We start from the raw sequence: 19,401 nt of genomic DNA on the forward strand, positions 1-19,401 counted from the left end.
ACACCCCTTGACCTTTTCACATTTTCTTGTTATAACCTGTATTTAAAATGGAATAAATAAAAATTCAAAATTTTTTTTATCACCGATCTACACAAAATACCCTATAATGACAAAGTGAAAACCTGTTTTTCCAAATTTTTACAAATCTATTGAACATGAAATACAGAAATAAGTAGGTCAGCTCGCTGACCTCATGTAACCATTCGATGTCCTCAGATCCGTCTGTCTGTCTGTCTGTACGTCTGTCAATTTTTATTTTTCTATCTCCTCCGAGACGTCTCGGCCGATTGAGTTCTAACTTGACACGATGATAATACTAGTTGCTCTCTATAGATCGTCTGAGCCCTTTATCGCATTTTCGCCTCAGGGTCAAGGTTACAGAGGGTCATCAGTGCAAAATGACTGATTGGTCGAATGGCCTATAAGGAGGCATCGGACGGCTATAATGCATAATGGGTTTCATAGGGATTATTAAGATTTAATTTGACCAACTAGTTTCTCGTTACCTCTGTCGTCTGGCCCTGTTTATTGGGCAACACGAGGTCCGCTGACTTCAACACGGCTTTACGCGGTTACTTTAAGTTCAATTTAAATTCTGTTTTCACTTTTCATAGTCGCGAAGGTTGATTAACACTCGGTTACATCAAGTTTTGTATCCGAGCTGACCGTCAAACCCGCTCGTGTGTATTATTTACGTAAGTATTCAACTCCCTGAGTCAATACTTTGTAGAAGCACCTTTGGCAGCGATTACATCTTTGATTCTTCTTCGGTATGTCTGTACCAGCTTTGCACATCTGGATTTGGGGATTTTCTCCCATTCTTCCTTGGGGATTTGCTCAAACTCTGTCAAGTAGGATGGGGAGCATCGATGAACAGCAATCTTCAAGTCTTTCCACAGATAATTATCAATGGGATTCAAGTCTGGGCTTTGGCTGGGCCACTCAAGGACTTTCACGTTCTTGTTCTGAAGCCATTCCAGTGTTGCTTTGGCTGTATGCTTGGGGTCATTGGCCTGTTGGAACGTAAATCTTTACCACAGTGTCAGGTCTTTTGCCATCTGAAGCAGGTTCTCCTTAAGGATTTGCCTGTAATTGGCTCCATTAATTGTTCCCTCTATCCTTGTAAATCTCCTAGTCCCTGCCACTGAAAAGCATCCCCATGCTTCATGGTAGGGATGGTGTTACATGGGTGATGAGCTGTGCTTGGTTTCCACCAGACGTAGCGCTTTGCATTCAGGCCAAAGAGTTCAGTTTTCGTCTCGTCAGAACAGAATATTTTGCCTCATGCTCAAAGAGTCTTTCATGTGCCTTTTTCTCAGGAGTGGCTTTCATCTGGCCACTCGCCCATAAAGCCTAGACTTGTGAAGTGCTGCAGAGACTGTTGTCCTTCTGGCAGGTTCTCCCATCTCAGCCAAGGAACTCTAGTTCTGGCAGAGTGGTCATTGTGTTCTTTGTCACCTCCCTGACCAATGTCCTCTTGTCCAGTTGCTCAATTTGGTCAGATGGCCAGCTCTAGGAAGAGTCTGGGTAGTTCCATAATCTTTCCATTTGCCAATGATGGAGCTCACTGTGCTCTTGGGAACTTTCATCACTCTAGAAATTGTTGTATACCCTTCCCCAGATCTATGCCTCCTCACAATTATATCTCGGAGTTCTACGGACAAATCCTTGGACTTCATGGAAGAGTTTCTGCTCTGACATGCACTGTCAACTGTGGGACCTTGTATAAAAAGGTGTTTCTTTCTAAATCATGTTTAGTCAATTTAATTGGCCACAGGTGGACTCATTTCAAGTTGTAGAGACATCTCAAGGATGGTCAAAGGAAATTGGATGCACCTGAGCTCAATTTGGACTGTCATAGCAAAGGGGCGAATTACTTATTGACTGGGCTCCGTCTGTATTGATTTTCTTTCCAACATCGATATACCGGTGGGCTCATGGCAGCATATCCTGGTATATCGATAAACACAAAAAATATATTAAAATACATAATTGTTTTTTCGCAGGTTCCAAAAATACGTAATGGTCTAATGGTCCATTACATATTCATATATATGACGTACACATCATTGTCACACGGTAATTATTCAAAGTATCCCCACACGGGGCTTCCACCCCCCCCCCACCCATCATGAGAATGGTTATTCTACTTCCAAGTTTAACTTGTATTAAAAATGATTTTATGATTTTGTTTTAAAGTACGATCAGTATTGGTAATCAACACAGGCCGTCCATCGCTCTGACTATCGCAGATCGGTATGAATATCGGTGTATCGGTATGAATATCAAGCACACCCGATTCATATAAATAACCAATTGGCAATTCCTTTAACAAGCTTAAATGAGCTAAGATCCTCGTCCTCTTAATGATAACGTCATAAAAATCGATATGATGTCATAGTGATGTATCATATGTGCGGTAATTAATCTCTGCTAATGTCCTGTTCGATTCCCGCAAACAGAATTCAAAAAGCTTTTCTCGTTTCGGAGATAATATTTTTAGGCGATTTCCATTAGCGGAGATATTTTGACGTCATAACTTTTTTTCTCGGAGGAATTTTCAAAATCGGAGATCGTTACTGTCTGCGCAGGGGATTTTTTGCATGTATGCGCCAAGTGTCAGGAAGTTTCGATGAAAACTGTCGGCTGTGAAACAAAAAAGTCCACAAGAACAACAACGTGAGTAAGACTTAGAAATCCTCCATGAGGATCTAAAAACTGCCACGAGGGCAAAGAAAACCGCATTTGGTGTATGTGGCTCAAGTGCCGAGGGTTACAAGTTAAAACCTACTGTACTTACTTCCTGGTACGTCTTCCACTGTTCCAGGTGTAGCCGAATCATTGAACTGTATATAAGACTGGAAAGATTGAGCCATGCAAATTTGTCGCCACCAAGCGCCATCTTGGTAGGCTCACTCCTAGCACATATATTTTGACTCGCGTTATAAATTCTCAAGAGATCTTGAATATTGAATGTTAACTTTGAGTTTTTAGTCAAAGTCGATGTGAACACTTTCTCACATAAATATAGTGCAATGCGGGACGCGGTGAATCGTGCACTGGGCCGACTAACATGGCGGCATGTGCAGAGAAAAGGGTCTGTATGGTGGTGACACAATGGTGCATGCAACGTGAATAGCCATAATCCTTCCAGTCTTCTATACAGTTCAACGAGCCGAGTGCATCAGAGATTTTTAAATCGTGTAGTTCATGGACGGTATTTAAAGATTGCAAACACCTTTCTTCGACTTGTTCATTGTTGCTATCACTGCTCGATATGTCTACCCATCATGTCTTATTTTTTTCCTGATTTTTTTTTTTGTTTTTTTTTCAGTACACTGGTATAATGGGTATAATTCAAAATTCCACTCTACGAGCGAGCAGGCAGCAGCTGTTGTTTATCTCGTATAATGACGGCAATCGTAGTGCCAATGATGGGGTTTTATTGGGGAGTTTTGCAGGAAATAGTTTAAAAAAGAAGGAAAAATTAATTTTATTCCATGTGATTTGCACAGGCTGAGGGATCCTTTTGTATATTATAGCCTGCAGGTAAATGAGTTAATGGGGTCATTAATTTGGGTCATTGTACTGAGGCAACTGAGTTAATCGGGTAATTATTCATGATGGTGGTGGGGGAATGTTTTCGGGTGTGGAATGAACAGGGGTGAGGAGGGATGGTATGAAGTGGGGTTTGGAAGGCTAAAGGATGAGGGGAGGGGTTTGAGATGAGGAACGAACAGGTGGATTCAAGTGAGGGAAGTTTCCCATGGGAATGATGGGGTTTGAAAGGCAAAAAAAACAGCAGGATCATGAGGACTGAGGAGTTACTGTTTGGAAGCTAAATTGCAAGGGACCGGCGATGGATGGGGTAGCTGGAGTTAAGGAAGGGTTAATAGTATCGCGGATTGCCATACCGGTATGACTATACCGGTATGACTATACCGGTATCGCTTCGTACCAGTGTGACTATCACGGACCGCCATGTTGGTAATCAGCACAGGCTTTCTAAACCCGATTCATATAACTAATAACCAATTGGCAATTGCTTGAAAAATGGCCACGAGTGCAAAGAAAAAAGCGATTGCTTGTACGGTGCTTGGGTGTTGCGGGTTAAATGTTAAGACCTACTGTACTTACTTCCTGGTGTGTCTTGATGTCATACGTTTCACTGGTCCAGGGGTAGCCGAGTGCATCAAAGCTTTTAAAATAATATACATTATTTTAAGGACCTCTGACATGCAAAACTTTCTGGTTATTTATATATTAACTTGACCTTCTGAGTGAAGAAATCACCCATGTTTTTTTTTTTTTTTTTAATCAAAAATGGGATAATTAGAGCAATATTTCGATCATTTATTGTGCTTTTCACAACTTGCTATGCCCCGCCCCTAAAAAAAGTTGACTTCAGTGAATCGCAGCGTTGACGTCACATACAGAAACTTGCACAGAGTGGATTGACTCGAGATCTCTAGAGTCGAGACCAGCGTTTCTCAACCTTTTTACCCTTGTGGAACCCTTGAAATAGTTTTCATGTCTCAGGGAACCCCTGCATAAAAAATTATTATGTAACATTATTTATGTCTAGCTCTTTTATTTTTTATCGGAGTTCACCTTTGTAAATATAATATTTTTTTTCGGATACCTGGTTTAAGGAAAAAATGATCCCCTTTTTGTCAAATTTATTGGCAATGAAAAAAAAAAACATACTGCTCGTTTATGAGAACTCACATCGAGGTTTTAATTCACAAAAAAAGTTTTTTTTTTTTTTTTGTTTTGTTTGAAAACGTCATTTTTGAAAGTGTTTGTTTGTCAACCCCGAGTCTGTTTGACAATTAAATAAACCCGTATCTTGACAAAAGGTGACCACGTGTGACTTCTTTAAGGTCACACTGAGGTGAACAGAGCTGCTATCCACCAGGAGCGACTCCTTGAGGAATATCTGCCTACGAGAGATTCCGATGAGAATCGTTCTACAGAGTAACCGTGAAAAATATGCTTTTGCCTCATAATGTCACCAAATGACTTCATAATGTCTCAAGCTTGACATATCTAGAAAGCACTCATCAAGGTGTTCAATTTGAGGTACTACACGATATGGTTCCTAAAACTTGAAAATTTGACCTTGGGGTCAAATATGTTTGACCTGAGGCACGAACCATGAAGGTCAAGGCCAATCGCCACCAATAATTAATCAGCTGAGCGCCAGACCATGAACTATATTCCCATGAAGTTTGAAGACGATCCGATCAAAATTACTTTAAAAAATAAGTGTTTCGTCGACTCCCCTGATTTGCGACAAAGTGACCTTGACCTTTGACCTTGACCTTCAAAATTTTATGCGCTGAGAGGGACCTCCTATAGGCCTCTGATATGCGAAGTTACAAAAATTTCCAATGATAACTGTAATCTGCAGGGTGAATTATACGTGATTACAGCCCCAGAAAAAAAAACAACATAAGGTCAAGGCCAATCGCCACCAAAAATTAATTAGCTGAGCGCCAGACCATGAACTATATTCCCATGAAGTTTGAAGACGATCCGATCAAAATTACTCAAAAAATAAGGGTTTCGTCGACTCCCCTGATTTGCGCCAAAGTGACCTTGACCTTTGACCTTGACCTTCAAAATTTTGTGCACTGAAAGGGACCTCTATAGGCCTCTGATATGCGAAGTTACAAAAATTTCCGATGATAACTGTGCTCTGCAGAATTTTTTATACGTGATTACAGACAAAAAATAAAAATAAAAAAAATAAAACATACAAGCTGACTAACATATCTTGCAAAAACTTCGTTTTGGCAAGATAAAAACACACCTCATGTAACTTGATAAACAAAACAAACAAATAAAGCTGAAGCAATAAAGTAAACAGAAGAACTAACCGAGAGAGAGAGAGACAGAGAGAGAGAGAGAGAGAGAGAGAGAGAGAGAGAGAGAGAGAGAGAGAGAGAGAGAGAGAGAGAGAAAGAGAGAGACAGAGAGAGAGAGAGAGAGAGAGAGAGAGAGAGAGAGAGAGAGAGAGAGAGAGACAGAGAGAGAGAGAGAGACAGAGAGAGAGAGAGAGACAGAGACAGAGAGAGAGAGACAGAGAGATACACACAGAGAGAGACAGAGAGAGAGAGAGACAGAGAGAGAGAGACAGAGAGAGAGAGAGTGCGAGAGAGAGAGAGAGAGAGAGAGAGAGAGAGAGAGACAGAGAGAGAGAGACAGAGAGAGAGAGACAGAGAGAGAGAGAGAGACAGAGAGAGACTTCACGCTAGGAATCACAGACGCTAGGAATCACAGAGAAGATAGATGGACACCGTGCATGCGTCCCGTACTTGAATCAGTCACTCAATGATACACGAATCCACCGCGTACAGGACGTCCACTAACTAGTGAGGGTGGTTTCACACTGGCGCCATATAGACATCGTTAAATACATTCCCTATGGTTGTTATAATCGTAAATAATATAAGAGGTTGAAGCCTCTATTATAATTACCAAGGAGTTTCCAACAATATGCCGGATGTGTATAGTAAAATTACGAATATTAAATCAAAGAAAAACTACTCAAAAATACATTAGCCTATTTTTTACTGTTTCTCATGGAACCCCTAGCAACCTCTTGCAGAACCCTAGGGTTATTCCGGGGAACCCCGGTTGAGAAACGCTGGTCTAGACTAGTCCAATAAATCCGTCGTCCGTCCGACTCGGCCGATAAATCCGTCGTCCGTCCGATGAGGTCGATAAATCCGTCGTCCGTCCGACGAGGCCGATAAATCCGCCGTCCGTCCGACTAGGCCGATAAATCTGATGTGCTGTAGCTTTCTTTTATTATTCTCTTTTCTTCATTGTTTTCTGCTGGTGCTACATGACGACAGTAGGAATAAAATAAATAAAAATGCAAAAGAACGTCAGATTTATCGGACTACTCGAGACAATTTTGTCACAAGGTGTGTTCTGCACACAAGTTTTCATCGTATCCGGGCAGCGAGATTGCTTCGTTTTATGCGCGGAGAGATACAGCTGATGACATGCGCCGGCCTGGCTTGCGATTGATTCGCTGTGGAGAACCATGTCCGCTGCGCTGCGCTGCATTGGTCACGTCACCTCACTAAAATATTTCTGATATCGAGCAGTATGCAAGTCGAATTTACATTATTGAATTACGAATAGGATTTAGTCTAACCAGTTGTTATTGCCAAGTCTTCCTTCGATGTCCTCCCGATCATAATGAACGCCGGGAATTTCATCGCCATTTCCCTCTGCTTGTCCTGCTTCGGGCTCGAACTGCTAAGGCCGTGTTTCATTTCCAGCTGCCTGAACTTCACCTCCCGCGACTACGTTATCCAACAATTCTCCATGTGGTTCAGACCAAAATCCTTCATTTCTCTCACACTCACTGTCGCTACCAGACAAATGAAAGTCCATGTCATCCATTATTCAAAACCAAATGTTTGATTTTTTTTTAAAGCAGAAATGAACGAAGTGATTGAGTCGACCAATCAAATGTGGAAACGCACAGAAAGCCAATAGTATCACGTAGACCACCAACCCGAGTATTTACACGCTGCCTTTGTAATCCTGTAGTTGACGTCATGTGGGTTACGCCCCTTTCAGAGAATTTTTAGGGGCGTTCCCGAAGAGGTTTGTTTTTCTAATTTTACAGAATGAGTATTGTGAAAAAACATTGTCAGATCTGAAATCATGATGAAAAACTCCTATAGGACATATATAAATGAAATTTCAGTACTTTTGCGTGTCAGGGGACCTTTAAGGATTGTAAACACGTTTTTTAGATTTGTTGGTGATATTCCGGTTTGTTTGTTTTTTTAATACCGATGAAAAAAAAAAATATATATATATATATATATTTATTTTTTGAGAGTATACCGGTATATCAATATATAGTCGGACCCTGTTATTTACTGACTCAAGACATTGCAGCTTTTCATTTTAAATTAATTTGTGAAGAATTCTGAAAAAGAAATTCCACTTTAACATAATGTTGGGTATTTTGTTTCGATCGGTGACAAAAAAAAATTGTATTTAATCCTTCTTAAATTCAGGCTGTAATGTAACAAAATGTGAAAAAGTCAAGGGGTGTGAATACTTACTGAAGGCAATATATTTAGTCCACAAGATGCGATCCTCAAATCCGAAATCATATTTCGATTATACACTTTAATTAGTCTGTGAGAGTAGATCGTGTTTCCAAGGCAAGGCTTTTTGAGTTTGCCGAATCAAAATAGCAGCTAACACCCCTGTGAGGAGAAGTTGGGCTGACCAAGTATAGGCCTTTCATGAAGGTATGCCATTAATTATCTTCAAAAGGGGTGTTTAAATTCCAAAACACCCAGTGTTCATTCATGCACTCCCTTGGAGTTCCCTTGGTATGCATGCAAAGTCATGGTTTTGGAGTTATGGAGGACAGACACACACACACACACACACACACACACACACACACACACACACACACACACACACACACACACACACACACACACACACACACACACTTACATTTATTATTATTACAGATAGATTGATCGATTAACACCTTCAGCCTGCTACCTCGCTGCCACCTGAGATTGCTCCCCCCTCCCCCGAGACTGACCCCCATCCCCCTCCCATTATAAGTCTTTCTCCTATGAATGCCTAGTGCATAGCTGATCGGTTTGGTCCCCGTTCCCTGGACAGGTGACGCTGCATCTACACAGTGGGATTTCAACATGGCACGGCAGAGGCACGTTCGTCATGTACAATTCCGCACGGCTTGGCACGTTGTTCGCCAACTACCGATGGGACCAGCGCAACGGTGAGGGTGGGCAGCAGCTGTTGGATTGTCATGGCTTCGTCGTCAATTCCTCCAATAAAATAATCAAAATCGCACCTACCCATCACATTTTGCACAACATCGTACAGGTACAATAATCAGGTGTTTGATAATGAAGAATTCATGTTGCCGTCCTACCTTAAGGGGCTGTCACACCTTGACGATTTAGCCAACCTATGCCGATTTATGAAAAATTTGCCTAATACGCTGGCACACGTCTAATACGTTATGGGTAGTTTTTGTAGACATTAAGAGCACGCTGAAAAACACTGCCATAAGTCGTTGTACGCTGGCTTTAATTGCTGAACTTTGTGGTTTTTCTCAAATTTTCGTATGCTGAAAATTTTACAACGTACTCGGCGTTTGGCTCACACATTCCGCTACGCTGGCCATAAGGTTTAGGCACGTTATGCGATCATTGACACACATTATTTATATGTTACTCATATGTGGAAACATGTTGAGGTAACAGTTGTGTACCCGAAACTTATTCATAAACTATAGGTAACGTTTTATAAGCACACTACACGAACGTTGTTCACAGCTTGCAACGCGCTACTAGAAAGTTTCTCAGACATCGAAACACATCAAAGTAATGTTGAGGGAACCCGTGACTTATTTATAATCTATGGGTAACGTGCTTGGGAATTAGTTGTTGAGCATGTCCTACGAACAAATACGTATGTTGACGTATTTGACGTCTTCAGGACGACCACAGAACTTACTGAACGCGTTTCTAACAAACAGCTGACGTAGAATGACGTATTCGCAGCGATTAGGGGAATTGGTATATAAAAAGGGCCTTCGCAGGAGGAACCCGTCTTTTTTTAGACTTCCTGGTGAGTACATGTCGATGTCATTCCGAGAGATGGAGGATACGGCAAGGCTGAGATGACAATACTTACCTGTCCTCGAACATCAACATGACCTCATCGATTTACACTGCACCAGTTGCGTGCCAATAGAGCCGGGAGAAGAAGACGTGAACGGAGGAGAAGGAACTGGGTGAGACCATGGATCGGGAGGCGACGCCATGACGGCATATATGACCAGCTCATGGTGGAACTCCGGAACAAGGACCATGCATCCTTCATCAACTTCCTGCGAATGCCCCCAGCGATGATCGACGAGCTGCAAGCCAGAGTGGGTCCAAGGATAACCAAGCATTATTATGAAATCATTTCAATAGTCCAGTGGAAGCGATTTAACTCGTTCAATGGAAACGATTTGAATTGCCTTGCACCAGCGTCAAAAAAACAATAGCCGAGTGACAGCCGTTTATTAAAATAGTTTAGTGGCAGTCAATGGATAGCAAACATCATGTAATCGTAAACGATGCGCTCCCACGTTATGCATACGCTGGACTATCGTTGGGCATAGGTTGTGGACGCCTAAAACACGATAAGCAATCGTTGGTATAACTAATCTATAAGTTATCGAAGCGTTCTGTGTTCATTACTAGTACATTATGCTTTTGTCAAAGTCTTTTTTAATAATTCTAATAGTAAAACAAAGAAATATTTCATCTTCGGAATGAGGAAAAAAAAATTAGCCCTGACAGAACATTGAACAATGGTGCAAAGTATTCTCCTATTCGTTGACGCAACGAGGATCCATAATCACCCACACCCTCCCCATCACGCTCACATACTACTACTGACATAGACATACAGCTACTACCAATGCTACTACCACTACTACTACTATTATTACTGTCACGCACACCTACTACTAGTAATAGTACTGCTACTATTGATACTACCGGCGTTCACATCTACTCACCATGGAGTCTGGAACAATGATGGGTTTTTATTGTGAAGCCCATTTGTATATACCAATTCCCCTAAACTCTGCCAATACGCCAGTACACGGTAGATGTAAGTTAGAAACACTTTCAGTAAGTTCTATGGTTGTCCGGAAGACGTCAATTTAATTCGTCTACATACAACAATGTGCGTTTTACATACGTTACAAAAAGGTTCATAGCATGTTACTCAAAGGTTAGAAGCAAGTTTTACTTCGGTTCAAAACATGCTACTCATAGGTTAAACGCACGTTACTCTTACGTTCATAGCACGCCAGTCATTGGTTCAATGCCAGTTATACATAGTCTCAATGCACGTTACTCATAGTTTCCAACCACGTTAAACATAGGCTAAGCTGACGCTACTCATTTGTTCAAAGCACGTTGCTCATCGATTAGAAATTTGGTTTCAAGTATGTTGGCCATTACCTTGACATGCTTCGACTTATGAGTAACCTACAAGTAATGTGTGTTCGCCGTGTTTAAACGATCGCGGAACGTGCTAGGAACAGATGCCAACGCAAGCGAAACGTGTGAGCCTTACGTCGAGTACGTCTTAAAATTTTCAGCATGCTTGAAATTTCACGACGTATCAAACGGACTAGGTAAGTAATATGCCAGCGTACTTCTATGATTTCCAGCATACTCTAAACGTATACACAACTTACCTGTAGCGTATTTGACGTGTGCCTAGCGTTGTAAACACATTTTTCATAGAATGGCATACGCTGGCAAAATCGTCAAGGTGTGACTGCGATGTTGACACTTCAAATTCTCAGGCAGTTTTGATTTCAATCGGCGTCCGGCAAGTTCTTAACTGGCTTGCCACGAGTTCGCCGGCGATAACTATAGCACGCAAAGGGTAAGTTAAACTCTCGTTTGTCATAGGTTTTGAACGCCGACCACAAGGTAAGCATTCATTGGTAAAAGTTATGTATAACACAACGAAACGTTCTGTGCCCGTTACTAATATGTTATGCAAACGACCAACACGTTATGAATACGCCAAAAACTTAAAAAAAAACCATCAAAATTTCAGCGTACGCCAACGTTTTACATACATTTTTATACGTTACCATTGCTGCCTAAAACGTCAAGGTGTGACAGGGCCCTTAAGAATGATCCATTAAATCACTGGTCATGATATGGATGAGTAAACCTGTTAAATGTATCACAAACACCACAGCCATGTTTAGTGGCATGCACAATCGAGGAAAAAAAACTGAAGTTTGCCTGTTTAGGGTTCCCATATGAATCAACGGCTCATGGTGCTGGGATCACAGATTAAAATGCCATATTCCATCTTGTTTGTTCATTTAGCTACTAATGTCCTTGTAATTCATGTGAAAGTACATTAATATACACACTCGACTCTGACCTGTCTTACCTGGGTTTGAATCTTGACTCAACTCTAAACTGTCTTCCTGGTGTTTTTCACGTGGAGTGAGGGAGGCATCGATGTGTGCGCCATTCATCGGATGGACGTTAAGCGGACCTGTTTACCAGTATTAGTTGGTGGACGTTAAAGATCCAATGCGGTGTCTTTCATGAAAAGTAGGCGAGTTTTCGCTGGCACCCTCAACAGATTACAAATGCCTGCCTCTATTGCGGGTAGAAAGTGGTGTGTGTGTGGTCGTCTAAGATACCCATTGACACCGGGTTACACTGCTTACTATATTGGAGTGTCATTGACGTGTGGTTCAACAGCTCCTTCATTATACACAAATTCAAATTCCCAGGTTATTTTAAGGTGAACAGCCGTCTTCAGCTACGATGGCTAACCGTGAATTATTTATCGGATTACAATCCTTGACAATGACAGTAAATTATGATCTATTTGCAGTAAAATGCTTCACTATCTTGGAACGGCCTCCGTGTCTCGATTATTTGAAGAAAGAATGCTCCAGGCAGCTTACCAACACTTGGAGGTTTAAATGATTTTTACTTTATTTTAAAACGCTCCAAGTGCGACGGTAACCATGCTTTTTCCACACACAACCACCATGCCGCCAGACAGGGAAGAGCCGAACCCCCCGCCCCTCCCAGCGGAGATGATGCAACACATTGGCGGAACATATATATGCATGAGACAAAATTAATATGCATGAGCAGAGCATAAATATACATTTAACATTCAAACTTGATTGCATCACAATCACTTCATGGTTTCGAATGTGTAAGGTGATGACGCCATTTGTGTACTTTATGAGTTACTCGCAGAGTACCTGCCCTATGGGTGATCTTGACGCAACATGTTTTTCTGACGCATACCTTTATTTGGGTGGTGTATAGGCAACTGACAGCTCTGCGAAAGCAACAACAAAAAAACAAGCAGTCATAGACTGGTACTTACGAAATCGTCAACTTGACCTCTGACCTTGTCTAATAAAAGCTGTCTCTAGAGAAGGTAGCGACGCAAACCAGAAGTTTCTACGATGATTCTGTACCAAACCATCAAAAATCGAATGTTTGACCTCACTGTGACCTTGACTTTTGACCGATTTTGACCAAAATCTAATCAGCGCTAGCCATCACCCTCCTGAATCACGTGGTGTAATTTGACATTGGTAGCTTCTTCCGTTCTCGAGTTATCGTGCCTACAAACACACACAAACAAACACACAAACAGATGACGGAAGTCATCAATATACTTACGAAATCTTTAGATTTCGTAAGTAACAACACTGGTTACGTGCATGAATCAAAAACATTCCTACTGCTTATAATTCAAAACACCTCACCGACTGGAAAATGTAGGGACAGGAATGCTGGACTGTAAATGCTGGGAATTGTAATACCCTTCTCCAATTCACATGGAGAATTTGCATCTCCCTCCCCCCCTCCCCCTCACTCAAGACCACTGGCAAAAATAAAAACACCCCTTTGCACTAACTGGGGTCATGCTGATCTTGGGGCCCTGTCACACCTTGATGTTTTAGCCAGCGTATGGCAAGGTATCAAAATGTATGTAAAACGCTGGCGTACGCTGAACTATTGATGTTTTTTCCAGTTTTGGATATATTCGTAACGAGTTGGACGTATGCATAACATGTTAGTAATGTACACAGAATGGTTCGATAACTTATATCAACGAATGCTGAGCGTGTTGTCGGCGTTCACAACCTATGCCCAACGATAGTCGAACTTATGCATAGCGTGCTGCAGCGTATCGCCGACGATCACGTGGCGTAGGCTATTAATAGGCTGCGGTTCGACGATTGAAATCATAACCGCACTAGACATCGAAGTGTCAAGCCGCTGTCACACCTTGACGTTTTATCCAGTGTATGCCGATGTATGAAAAATTTGCCGAATACACTGGCACACGTCGAATATGTTATGGGTAAGTTTTGTATATGTTAAGAGCATGCTGAAGCACGCTGGCATACATCGTAGTACGCCCAGTACGTCGACAGATTTTCCATATGTTGAAAATTTTTCGTCGTACTCGGCGTATGACACACGTTCCACGTACGCTGGCCATAAGTTGTAGGCATGTTACGCGATCGTTGACACACGTCGACACACGTTACTTGTAAGTTACTCATAAGTCGAAACACGTCGAGGTAATGGTTAGCGTCAAGTGTTCCAGACTCCGTTTTTTTTTTCTTCGGTATGACGTTGATGTTGACACTTCGATTTCTAGTGCTGATATGATTTAAATCGTTGAGCGGCAGCCTATTAATTATATTATATTATAACTACACTAGAAATCGAAGTGTCAACATCACCGTCATCCCGAAGAAGAAGAAAAAAACAAAAATACAGGGAGTCTGAAACACTGACGCTAACCATTACCTCGATGTGTTTCGAGTTATGAGTAACTTACAAGTAACGTTTGTTGACGTGTTTCAACGATCGCGTAACGTGCCTACAACACGTTACTCATAGGTTAGAAATAAGTTTCGGGTATGCTAAACATTTCCTCGACGTGTTTCGACTTATGAGTAACTTACAAGTAATGTATGTCACCGATCGCGTAACGACAACTTATGGCCAGCGTTATGCGGAACATGTGAGTCATACGCTGGCATACGTCGAAAAATTTCAAGCATGGAAAATTTGTCTAACAGCTCGGCGTACCACGACGTATGCCAGCGTACTACGACGTATGCCAGCGTACTACGACATATGCCAGCGTGCTCTTAACGTATACAAAACTTACCCATACGTATTCTACGTGTGCCAGCGTTTTAGACAAATTTTTCATACGTCGGCATACGCTGGCTAAATCGTCAAGGTGTGACAGGGCCTTTATGTAGCAAGTCTGGATGTAATCGGCCCAGAACTGTCGGAGGAGTAGCACGACAAACAAGCAAAAACTCCAGTCTGTGAATTATAGTAAGGAGGAGATAAGGATGATTAGGATTGCCCTGAAGGGGTTGTGAGATCAACCGCTTGTGTGATCAATGCAAATCTTTAAACATAAGAGGGACCTCCTGTGGAGAATATTTTGTTGATAACTCTGATGTCATAATGTCACATGGTATGGCAGCCATATTGGATTAAAGAAAGGTCTTTGGACATATTCTTCTCAGAAACTGCTCAACGAAAAAAATTGAAATTTGGCATGTCATCAACTCCCCCATGAGGTATATCGGGTGATAACGATGACGTGATCGGTGAAGTGGAATTCCATCCATAATTGGTTGAATCTAAATCCTTATCCAATAAATCTGTCACTTCATATGTCTGATCGATGACCCGATGTGAGTTAACAATTAAATTTATGACGCCATTGGTCATGTGGTCTGGTTGCCATATTTGATTGAAAATAAAAGCACAAAAAAAAATAGTTCTTCTCCAGAAATACTTAACAGATTGTTGTGAAACTTCAGACATATAATCGACTAACCTTGGAGAATGTAGTTCAAATTTTTTTTTCTCTTTTCATATTCACGTTCACTGATGCAATTTAGTCTCAATGTGCACAAAAAATGGCCATGAAGTATCCTAATAAAAAAACAGCCTTTTTACAGCCATTTTCCCCTGCTGAGCAGGGGTTAGCTTTTTGCAGGCTCCATGCAATCATGGTTCCCTTCTTGAGGTAATGTTTTATGGCCGGATGCCCTTCCTGACGTCAACCCTGGTCGCCTCTTACGACGCACAGGGATATGGTACACCTATTCTAGCCGGGGCATACACCAGTACACTGGTACTCATTTCATTGACCTCGGAAGGATGACTGGCTGAGTCAACCCCCTGGTGTTAATTCAGTGGCAAACTGGTCTCTAACTCAGGACCCGAGGATCCCAAGCCAGCCACCCTAACCACGAAGCCAACACCAGGCTAAGTATCCTAATAGTCAAACAATCAATCAAGTTATGGAAAATGGCAATGTATGTGATGTAATAGGGTGCATGGATGATACGGGTATATGGACCATAATAGCAGTCAGCCATAATAGCAGCGTATTCAGTTAACAATGGTATTTTTGTTCAGAATTAACACACGAGACAAAACGATGCGCTCGACTGAGTGTCCTTCTGGTAATTAAAGCGTTGGCACCTGCCTTCGAAACAACATTTTGTGAACTACCAATCCCTTGCACATAAAAATGTATGATTCTAGTAAATGTGACTCAATTTTGATCCCTTAAATGTTTATCGAATAAGCTCAAAAATATATCTCGCTATTCATACACTTAGTCCTTTGTGTTTCCACTGCTGCCCCCTTTTTGATGTGCACCTGTTAACTCGTTACACTGGCTAAGAGAATTTTGATCGACATGGAAAAGGGAGATTTTCATTGCCGGCCACGAGTGATTTAAATCAAGATAAGCGTGTGTCCATAGTGATTATTCATAAGCAGTCCGATGAACGTTTTGTGCTGATCGCTGGCAGTCATTCACGTTCTTTTTTGTTGTTGTTGTTCACGTTGTTTGCTTTTCAGGCATCTACCCAGACTTACCCAAAGTTTGTTCTCTGGATTATTTGCTGCTGCGAGAGGAGGTGATTATTGTGCTGTTATTTAAGCCACGGGTTACCTCCTTGGCCTGAGTGAGTGTGGTGTGGAATTGCTTACATTGTGCCACATGCTGTTTGTCCTCAAGGGGGAATGGAAATTGTTGTTTAACTACGTGGCGATGCTGAACGACATGTTGGACTCTGCAGTCATCCTGTCTCATGCTTCGGATGAAACACGCACACTCGTAGCCAACACAGACACGGTGCGTGGAACATTGAGATTTTGATGGGGATTGAGGTGATGTTTACATGACGTATGTTTTAATTGATTTGGTGTGTGTGTGTGTGTGTGTGTGTGTGTGTGTGTGTGTGTGTGTGTGTGTGTGTGTGTGTGTGTGTGTGTGTGTGTGTGTGTGTGTGTGTGTGTGTGTGTGTGTTTGCTTTATTGCCTTGTGATGCCATGGTGCTTTCCATTGACATCTTGTGGGACCAAAAATTTAGATTTTTTTTGTTTTTATTTTTTTATTTTTTGGGAGTGGTGACCACAGATTTTGGCAGAATATGCAGATACACTATGACATGAAGACTCATCTAATACCTTTCCCATGGATCCTTGTTCTTTGTGATCCATGATCTCAGCCTTTCACCTTGCGCAATGACACCTTTCCTTCTTCCCTCTTCCCATTTTTCCTCTCTCTGTCCTTGAGCAGGTTTGCAAGTTTCTTTGGAACCTGAGCAAAGACTTTAGTGCATACTACAGCCGCATACACATTCTTGGGGTGAGCGAGTTTTGATTGTGCACGTGTGAGACTGAACAGATTTTGACTGTGTTCCTTGCCCGTGATGATTGAGTGTGGATTGTTTCTTGCCATGGAGCCTCTGCTTTGAGTATCGGTGTAAATATTGAAGCACCCCCTTTTGCCACGGACCCATCTTATCTCACCCCAGGAACCTCGCCCACATCTCATGCCACTGATGTTTGTACGTCTCCGTTTTCTGCTCGCCCTGTGGGTATCGATGGAGGAGGCTTTGGACACGCTTGGGTTACCAACTCTTCTTCATGCCTGAACTACGTTAGGGGGGAACTATCTCGTTCCTCCAAATGATGCAAACGACTAACAGCATTCCATAAATCTGGGAAATCTGCCCTCCCGGCTCTCCTGTCCCCAATTCCAAAATATTATTTTAACATTTACATTGTTTGCTTGTAAATTTACATTTTGTTTGCAATTTTATTGAATACAGACATTATTATAGAAGGTTTCCATCCATCCATCCATCTATCCATCGGGACATGGGACCATACTCTGTGCAGAGCGTTGTTGCTGCCTCTGGGCACAATCCTGGACGGGTCGCCACTCCGACGCAGGATACCAGCAAGCTGGTACTCATTTTGCCGACCTCCAAAGGATGACAGGCAGAGTTAACCCCACCTGGTATTAATTCAACAGCTGAGGTGGACTTGAACTCAGGATCCTAGGATCCCAAGCCCACCACCCTAACCATGAAGCCAACACCAGGCATAGTTTTCCATGAACGGGTGATAAAAAGAGCTCTGAGAGAAGCACTGGTTTGATGGTGAGCTTGGCTGTATTCGGTGTTCTGGATCGAGTGGAGGTGGCACGAGAGATAAACCGTTGCATGGCATGTGATTGCATGACGTCACATGAACATCTTGACTGACAAGAGTATGTTTTCGTTTGTTATCCCCCCCCCCCCCCCCGGAGGGAGGGAGCGGGATATTGTAATCGTCCGGTTTGTTGTGATTCGCTAGATATCCGTTATTGTGGGGTTTTGTGTGTGTGTGTGTGTGTGTGTGTGTGTGTGTGTGTGTGTGTGTGTGTGTGTGTGTGTGTGTGTGTGTGTCTGCAACGCGGGGCTCCACAACACAAACCAGCAAACCGATTTCGATGAAACTTGGCGAACAGGTGCCATATGGAATGGGAGTGTGTGCGTTTGAGTTTCGTTGCTAAGCAACCACCTGTTGCTATGCAGCGGCCGAAAAACCGCGTTTTAAGAACCCAAACGGTAACTGACGTAGCGCGGCTTCTATGATAGGTAGAGCGACCGGACCAACTCCTGCCTATTCCTTGCATCCCCATCTAGTTATCGTGACAGCATTACGTTCCTCTATCTCTCATAGTTTCCGAATGCGGAAAGGTGGTGAACCAGGGAATATGTTAAGTGACCTTGACCTTGGAAACCATCGACGGCGTAACGTTCAAATTCGGTCTCTGGATAGAGTTTAATAACTACTACAAAATTGAACCGCAGCATTTTTCCAGATTCGATCACAAAGGGTGTCGTATCTTCGTCGGTGGATCGGTCAGAATGAAAAGCATCGTATCCAGCGCTTCGATCCTAGCGGATCCCTCATCGCCTACCGGCTTGTTGTCTGTTTGTTTGTCTGTCTGTGAGCAACTTTATGGCAAAACGGCTATAGCAAACACTATCAAATTTAATCCAAAGGTGGGCAATGAACCTTGGACGACCCCATTTACTTTTGGGTCCAATTGGATCAAAGGTCAAGGTCACGAAAAGATCAAAATCGTTTTTCGCTCATAACTTCGTCAAAAATGATCTGATTTACTTCAAACTAAGCTTATAGTGAACCTTATTCTATTTGTCACTTATAATCCTACCCATTCCTATAGTAAAAATTGCATGTGTGTGAAGATCGGTAGGGTCCGAAGTTTTGGGGGTCATGGCCATCGGTCAAAATGACAAATTTTCCATTAAAACTAAAACATGGTTACGAAAATACAACTTTACGGAAAAACGGCTGGCTCAAACACTGTCAAATTGTATCCACAGGTAATGAACCTTGGACGACCCCATTAACTTTTGGGTCCAATTAGGTCAAGGTCAGA

The 19,401-nt window shown here is 42.2% G+C and overlaps 1 protein-coding gene across 8 annotated transcripts in view; it reads left to right on the forward strand.

The window, feature by feature from the left end:
* The window catches only part of DALRD3 (DALR anticodon binding domain containing 3), an 84,087-nt gene extending 65,877 nt beyond the window's left edge, over positions 1–18,210 (forward strand). For all 8 annotated transcript variants that reach the window (XM_085853243.1, XM_085853244.1, XM_085853245.1 and 5 more), the window contains 5 exons: positions 8,686–8,803; positions 16,518–16,576; positions 16,678–16,794; positions 17,242–17,310; positions 17,480–18,210. In XM_085853243.1, the coding sequence (XP_085709369.1) occupies positions 8,686–8,803; positions 16,518–16,576; positions 16,678–16,794; positions 17,242–17,310; positions 17,480–17,599 (483 nt within the window). In that variant the 3' untranslated portion in view covers positions 17,600–18,210. The remainder of the gene's footprint in view (positions 1–8,685; positions 8,804–16,517; positions 16,577–16,677; positions 16,795–17,241; positions 17,311–17,479) is intronic.
* The last annotated feature ends 1,191 nt before the right edge of the window (positions 18,211–19,401 follow it).

The sequence above is a fragment of the Eptatretus burgeri genome, chromosome 13 (assembly GCF_056783735.1).
Source record: "Eptatretus burgeri isolate ZD-2024b chromosome 13, Ebu_testis_v1, whole genome shotgun sequence".
NCBI lineage: Eukaryota > Metazoa > Chordata > Myxini > Myxiniformes > Myxinidae > Eptatretus > Eptatretus burgeri.